The sequence below is a fragment of the Patiria miniata genome, unplaced genomic scaffold (assembly GCF_015706575.1).
Source record: "Patiria miniata isolate m_02_andy unplaced genomic scaffold, ASM1570657v1 HiC_scaffold_7, whole genome shotgun sequence".
Lineage (NCBI taxonomy): Eukaryota > Metazoa > Echinodermata > Asteroidea > Valvatida > Asterinidae > Patiria > Patiria miniata.
In genome coordinates this window covers 30,105,149-30,113,103 of record NW_024037074.1, presented here as the reverse complement: position 1 = coordinate 30,113,103, position 7,955 = coordinate 30,105,149, and the positions used below count along the sequence as shown (strand labels likewise).

At 39.2% G+C, this 7,955-nt stretch overlaps 1 protein-coding gene across 1 annotated transcript; it reads left to right on the top strand.

Moving 5' to 3' along the window:
- Positions 1 to 4,820: 4,820 nt before the first annotated feature.
- On the top strand, positions 4,821 to 7,041 carry LOC119745120 (complement C1q tumor necrosis factor-related protein 3-like). Its single transcript, XM_038221343.1, has 3 exons — positions 4,821 to 4,952; positions 5,130 to 5,382; positions 7,022 to 7,041. The coding sequence occupies exons 1-3, from the start codon at positions 4,821 to 4,823 to the stop codon at positions 7,039 to 7,041; spliced, it is 405 nt and encodes a 134-aa protein (XP_038077271.1).
- Positions 7,042 to 7,955: the final 914 nt, after the last annotated feature.

The following is a 7,955-nucleotide window of genomic DNA, read 5'->3' as shown; positions in this document are numbered from 1 at the left end:
TATAGCCTGGACCACATCAACTTATAACATCCGTCTCATTAATATGAAGCGAGTCAGTGATGTGTGATTGACAGTGCGCAGGGACCAATCACAAACCGGGCCATTTTCCTCAGTCACTGCTCAGGAAATCGGTCATGGTAATATTTAAGGCACGAGCACCCGCTTTTCCCCTCACAGGCGACCGCAGCTCCTCTTCAGCCTCTGAAGACAAGCCGAGTGAGAGACCTAACTGTGAGAACAACAAGAACGAGATTTGCTAGGTGAGTTTTACACACAATTGTTTTACTTTTATAGTTCTCGCTGGGATTCATTTGAAGAAATCAGTGTATGCAGTTGATCAGTTCGTACATATTTTTTTATGCGGGCCTTCTGCTGTACTGACCCCCTAAACAAATTGAAGCGCAAGCTCGCGCATGAATTCAGTCATGATTACATGTAGGGTTCCACTCAGCATGCCACTGAGATTCTGTTGTTGTTGTTGTTGTTGTTTTTTTTACGAACAACGATAGTGGTTTTTTGATTAACGTTTGGAATGTTGAGTGGTTGTACAGATGTTCACAATTCCTGAAGATTTTAATACACATTCGGTTGACAGACAGATGGTGGCTGGCGCTTACAGTCAAACCAGTACCCTGAGTTCTCATACCAAAATATTCATATTTTTTTAACGACTGTTACTTGATTGTGGTAGTCCACCTGTAATTATTACTTCCACTACTTCCTTGGTATGAGATCGACTCCCTTAACAATGAAGAAAATGTAAGCTCATTGTGATTCATACAACAAAAATTCAAGCAATTTTAGAGGAATATCGGATCAATTTTCTTCAGTACTATTTTGTTAGATGCTACCAAATTCCATAGAATCTGCAGTAGGGTGCATAACAACTAACCTGCACAATGAGCAAAATGTATGCACAATGTATTGGTCTGAAATTCAGTCTTGGAAAAGGATTCCGTTGCAAACACACGTATTAAAAACAATGTGCACGCGGGGACATTATTTTGAAAACCCATTCCATGTTAAGGTTTTTTATACAATTTTTACAGGGTATTTGATTCCAGTCCTATCTTCCTTTTGAGCATTGAGTTTCTGTCATAGACCTTCATCATGCTGCCACCATTTAAGTCATGTTCCCTGTATCCAATAACAGTAGTGAATGATAATTATTGTGTGCAAAAAGGAACCAGACTATTTTACCTCCAACTTCGCTTTGCTTACGTTGATTTAAAAGGGAAAAAACTCAAGATGGCCGCAACATGATAATGGTTTATTAAACCGGTAGTTACTTTTCCGGGAATTTGCGAATAAACTTGCATGTCTTAACCCTAAAAGGGCCGGAGCGGAATCCGCCCCCCCCCCTAAACTTTGTCCGCGATAGCTTTGAAAAATAAATCGCAACCTTAGCTGTTATGACTTTTTAGCCTCGAGCCTTGCGCATCTTTTGATACTAAAAACAGTTTAAAAAATGTCATGACTCGATGTCATGACTCGATGGCCGAGATTTTAGGGGGCGGAATCCCCCCCTTCCCCCCTCCCCCCCCCCCCCCCCCGGCTGAGAGATGGTCTAAATAACCCAGCTTTTTACGGTTAAACTTGTTTGTTTTTTTCCTAGAGATAAAAAAAGAATAGAATCCTATTTGTGAGAAATTATTTTTATTCGAAATTGTAAACCTTTGCGTCAGTCCATTCAGGCCGTTGTATAGTTCACTGGAAATAATCAATCCCGACAGAGAGTGTTTTACTTGTAAAATTTAGCTATGCCTCCTCCTCCGGAGTTATCTCCGAGCGGATTTTTAGTAAATCATTGTTGTTGCTATTTTTTCAGCCAGCAATCTGCTTGAGTGTTGAGGATTCCTTTCGTGATAGGTTTGAAGAACATTACTTGAAGGTTAGTGTCTATTACATGGAATTTACCGCAATAAAGCATCACAATAGAGCTGTGATGAGGTGAGAGACTTCATCGTTTTGTCTATGTTCATTTATATGCCTTTTTAGTTGAATGATAACATAAAACGTCGATCGTAAATTCTTTAAAAGAAACTCACTTGATATCTCGTTGCAATAGTACCGCAATACAGATTCACAGTCACGGTACTTTTTATTGACAAAACATAGCTATTAAGGTTTGACTGCATTTCTTTCAAATTTTCTGCTAATTTACGAATAGTTTAACATTTATTATGGTTCCTAGTGATTCAAATTTGCGCACTGTCATTATTTCCAATGTAATACATTGTTTTGGGATAAGCTCGCCCCTGTATATTCCGACCCGTCAAATCAAGCATCACTGTATATTCTACCCCTTTTTTCTGTTGATTCAAACCACACTCTACCAGGCGCGGTTCTACGGGGGGCTAGGGAGGGGGGCTCTAGCCAACCCCATTTTTTTGTCTAGCCCCCCCCCCCCCCCCAAAAAAAAAATCCGTAAAAAAAAAAAAATTGCATTAGCAAAAAGAAGGATTGTGATGTACATGCGAACGGTCTCCCCCTAAAGAAGAAATAGCCGTGACAAGGTTGCATTAGTTAATATAGTGTGAATGATTTTAGGATGTTAATGGCGCTCCCCATTGAAAATATGGCATGAGCCACCCCCCCCCCCCACCCCCCCCCCCTATTGATTTTCGGAGGCCTAAGTGTCTGGAAAAAATAACTGGTCATCATTTCAGCACGCCTCCCTGAAAAAATTCTGGATCCACCGTGCTATCCCCCCCCCAAAAAAAAAAAAAATAATAATAAAAAATATTGGTTCTAGAACTGCGCCTGCACTCTACCTGTTTTCCTTCGGAATCTTTGGCAATTACATTTCTCAGACAACTGATTTCATTATCCTCATAAGTGTATTCATATACTTGTTGCATTTAATTGGTGTGGACTTTTAAATGATTTGGGCTTCGTTGCATTAGTCATCTTGCTTGCGTGTAATTTGTAACAGGGGTCAGTTTTCTTGTTGCTGTTTATTATTTTCATTATTTTCTTGTATCTTGTTTTTGTTCTTGTCTGCGTTTGTCTGCTTAATATGTGCAGGGTTACATACCTGTGGGTAATAGTAATGGACTTTAGTTTTGTGACCCCTGACCCACATATCGTTTTTTTTATATTGATTGTCTTCTGATTTTTCATATTATGCGTTGTTTACCTGGCCCCTACACTTACACTTACACTTAAACAGTGTACTGTCTTTTGTGTTTATTTTGTTTTATTTTGTACTTCGTAGCTTTCATACATTTGTGTTTAGTTTTTGTTTTTCATACTGTGTTTGTTCATTGTGAATTGTTTTGGTCGAATAAATAATAATAATAAAAAAAAAACCTTACTTTTCAAACACAAACATATGTTGTGGTATACATGTAAACATGCTTTCAGCAATCACTCTAAACAATTTAGGATGAAAAGTTGGTCACGGAAGAACGGATGCAGGAAATCCGGACCACTCAAACATGGCTGTCTTATTGGTGTTATGAATGAGTCGGATCGCAATATACCTTTTGCACTTTTGAACTGAGTCAGTTTGCTAGTTCACAGTTTGTCTTGGTTCCAAGACCTTCGTGGAATACTTTTTTTTTCTCCGCGCAAAAATTATATTGCACTATAGGCCCTCAATACAAATCTGTTATCGATTCTGCAATGTATTCGATTCTTATTCACTGTGTTTATTCAACATATTTATTCAATGAGTATCGATTCTAGCGCGATCGATCCTATACTTCCACTTCTGTAATGAATTGAAGTGCGCCCTCTGTTGATTGAAAACAATTGTTTTGCAAAAGTGTTCATTAGTAGTATGATTACACACGTAAACAAACGCAGGTAGTAACGTCTTCGAACAAAGACTAGTTCACAGTGCGCAATTCCGGCTTTATTATTAGGCTACTTTTATAAGCAATGTATAATAAGAGAGTCACCGGTTAAGAAATAGAATAAACTGGACCTTGATGATTGGATGATGATGCACAACGTATTATTCAAGTTCAAATTGCTTTATCTATCCGGAATGTAGAAATCCTGAATAGATATGATGTTTGCAGAAATTATATGGCCCTTCTGCTCCGCTGTCTGCTTTAAACGTTTCAAGCACAAGCTCTTGGGTGAATATTTGCATGTAGGGCTCAATATCTGGGATGAATTTATTTTTGTTTGAAAGCTTTCACCCAGCATGTCCCCTAGATTCGAAACAACCATGGCTTGATATTTTGAAAATCATGTTTTCTTTTACAGTTGGAACACGGATATTTACAAATTCAACAAATTATCTAAGACTCGATCTGTTATGAAACAGATGGCAGTTGATGCTAATAGCAAAACTGATCAGCGCTGATTTCTGATTTTAACTTTTGGATGAGACATTAAACAAAATAAACCACTTGCATTTAGGAAAATGAATTTCGTTCAGTGAGATCGTTAAATAGAAGCTTTCAAATTAGATTAGTTTTGACTAAGCATACAAAATGTTAACATCCATAATTATTCATTTCTTTTTCAAACGACGACAAATTTTCATAAGTCTTACTAAGGCCTAGATGTGATTCCCCAGTTTGTCTGCATGACTTCAATATTGTTTCTCTCATAGATCATTTTCCCGGCATTTAATTTGTTCTCATGTTTACGTATTTTATTGTTATTTTGCTTTACAGATGAAGATCTGCGCGGCAATTTTATCAATCGCCTTCCTTCTTGGTAACTCCATCAAGCTCCGAGCTTCCGTTACTGGGCCGGTTCCCTCGGACGGTGATGGTCCTGCGTCTCAGGTGTGTCAGCAGTGCTGCCAGGGACCTGCTGCTATACCCGGCATACCAGGTCTGCCTGGACCTGTAGGGCCGATGGGGCTATACGGTCAGCCGGGGTCAAAGGGCGAGCCAGGTCATGAGGGTGAGATTGGACCAATTGGCCCTATGGGTGAGCGGGGAACACCTGGGAACCCTGGGGACGACGGGATAGGGTTGCCCGGCAAGGTAGGTCCAAGGGGTACACCAGGGTTAGTTGGAGCAACTGGTCAGACTGGCGTCAAAGGTCAAAAGGGTGAGCCAGGGGAGACACCAGACGACTCCAATCAGCGGGTAGCATTCACCGTGACGAGGTCGAGTGCTTCAGATGTGTCTACGGACGCTAACACCCGTTTGCCCTTCCAGCAGACCGCGACGCTACTGCCGGGTACCAGCTTCGATCTCGAGACTGGCACATTCACGTGTAGTGTGTCGGGCACCTACGTGTTCCTGTTTTCTATGAACAAATATCTTTCCAGCAGCACACTGTACGTCCAGCTCCGGAAGAACGACGACGTGGTTGTCTGTGGCTATAGCAGTGCAAGTCACTGGGAGCCGATGTCTAGGAGCGCGGTGCTGGTTCTGCAGCAAGGAGACACGGTGTATCTTACTATGCGCGGTAGGGTGGGTGGTGCTTACAATCACGACACCTCATTCAGTGGCTTCCTCCTTTACCCAGAATAAATAAAATATCACCACACATAGATACATAAGAGCATCGTGTTGCTGAATACTAAAAAAAAAAAAGGAATTCCATTTTGCGGAAACAATAACCACTGAAATAAAGGAAATAGTTGTTGAATGTCTCAAAAATAAACTGTCATTATTTGTTTTGCGTTACCCACACGCACATCATGTAAACAATAGATATATTATTGATAGACATTAAAAATAATACTTACACTTGTTGACAACGGTTTTGTATACACTGTGGAATAAAAAAAAATGCTGATGAAAATATCTTGAATATTTCATTTATACTATCTTAGTACAGTTATGAACATGCCTAATAATAATAACGACTATCAAACGGACATTGATACTGGCGGTTAATACAGATAATTTCAATCGATTTTTTCGTCTTTTTTTCCATGAAGATATTTTTTTGCAAATTTGCTTCTTTACTGTACACAACATTAACGTGAAACTTAGAACAAACCTCAAACCTGATCCCAGGCGTGTGATATTACTCTGACGTCATGATGTCGTCATTGGCTATCAAATTACAAGCGATTTTTGTTCAAAATACATGTTTTACTATTTTCAATCATTTTATAACTCACGAACAAAATGAACAATCACGTTTACACCTTGTGATCATATTTGATAAACATGTTGATTACAAAATGCAAAGTCGCATGACCTCTAATTCCGGGGAGACAGGAAGGTCAAAGTCATCTGAATATAAAATGCACATAGAAGCCTAAAAAAACTGACTAATTTCTACGAGGATGAACCCTGGTACGAACATGAACCTTAGTCAACTGTAAAAGATGTGAAGTTTTGGTGACGTCATCATGATGTCATTCACTCACTCACTCGTCCACATAGACAGCATAGGTCCGTTGCGCCGATCGCCTGTGCCCGCGTCCTACAGCCTCATTCCACATGCAGTCATAGGCCGTCCGAGTTGTTCCAACCAAGATGATCTTGGACGGCCACGGGGTCTCTTCCAGCCGGGAGTGGCCGTCAAAATTGGACAAAATAGTTTTCAACTATATCGTTATTTGTTTGAACTGATATGCTGAATAGTGTACCTTGTTCATTTTTTTTTCCTGTGGATGTAGATGATGCCTTGGGAAACATTTCTCATTCCCGAACACATTCAATCGCTTGGTATTTACTTCCGGTGTTACCGAGAGTGCATTGAGAATTGAATGTAATTTGCAAACGGAAGCGTTTTACTAAGAACAAATGATGGAAATGTTTAATGAGAGATGCTAACCACACAACAAACGCCACGATGAAGATTTTTTTAACCACTCGTAAAAAGTTTATACCAATGTCCCTAGATGTTTTTAGGACAACCGCAACTGACCAGAAGTTATTGTAGAGAGAGTTTGAAATTACCTTGTTTCATTTTTTTATTATCCCAATCAATTAGTTTAGCAGTATCCATGACTATGTTCGTAGCACGAATAACGATTTGCGGTACAAATTTGGGCTTCGGCTGCCAAATGCTGGGACGTCATGTAACCAGATGTCATATGTTATTAATACATACACTTCTTCTTTCATTGTCATGTTTTGTATCTTAGAAGTTCTCCTCACGTCATGAATCAATAGGTATCGTCCCTATATTCAGCTTGCACTTTTTAACTGAGGACATCGTCAAACCGGAAGTAATGTGTGCGTATAAATACATGTAATTTCGTCACCGTTTTTACGAAGAGCCACATATGTAAAAAATGACCATTTTTTGATTTCGATGTTTTTTTTTCACTACTTTGCTTTAAAATATTGTACAGTAAACCATTTTGCCATGCTTCTGTAAGTAGAATATCATTAAATTCTTGATTACATTAATGATTCAAAGGACAGGCATCTCAATTAGTGCATTTTGTGTTATCACGTAGAAACACGGAAGTAGGTGCCCCTTGAATGCATACAAAACGTTGGACGGAAAGGCGTAAAAGCAGGTCAAGTGAGATTTTCGTTTTGACGAAGAGCCACACATCTTTTTTGCACTGTCAGTTGCGCGTGTAATACGCGCGCCTCTTACCTGTGGAAAATCACATTAAACAGAAAGGGCCTAAATGTAGGAAACGTGGATATTCGTTTTTTACGAAGGAACACGCATCTTTACTAATTGGTGTTTGATAATTAACTATTGTGTTGAATCTAATTAATGGGTTTACATAAACGTTTACCGTTCAAAGAATCATGTGAATGTTCAAGTGAATCATGTGAAATGTGTTACAAAGCAGTAGTTGTTGTTGCAGTTTTAAAACTGAGGAACTTCTTTTACGATTTTCTCAAAACGCTTTTTCTTCAAAATCCACAGGTGTGGCTCTTCGTGACATCGATGACGATTTGACCGGCCAAAATGTGCATTTTCTTTAAAAAAAAAAATTATACAAATGGTTCTTCTGAAGAAAAGCTAAATTTCGTTACTCTTGTTCTGTTTCAACATAAATCTGTTCACAACTAAACTGGGCAATATCCAATGACATACTTGTCTACCAATTACTC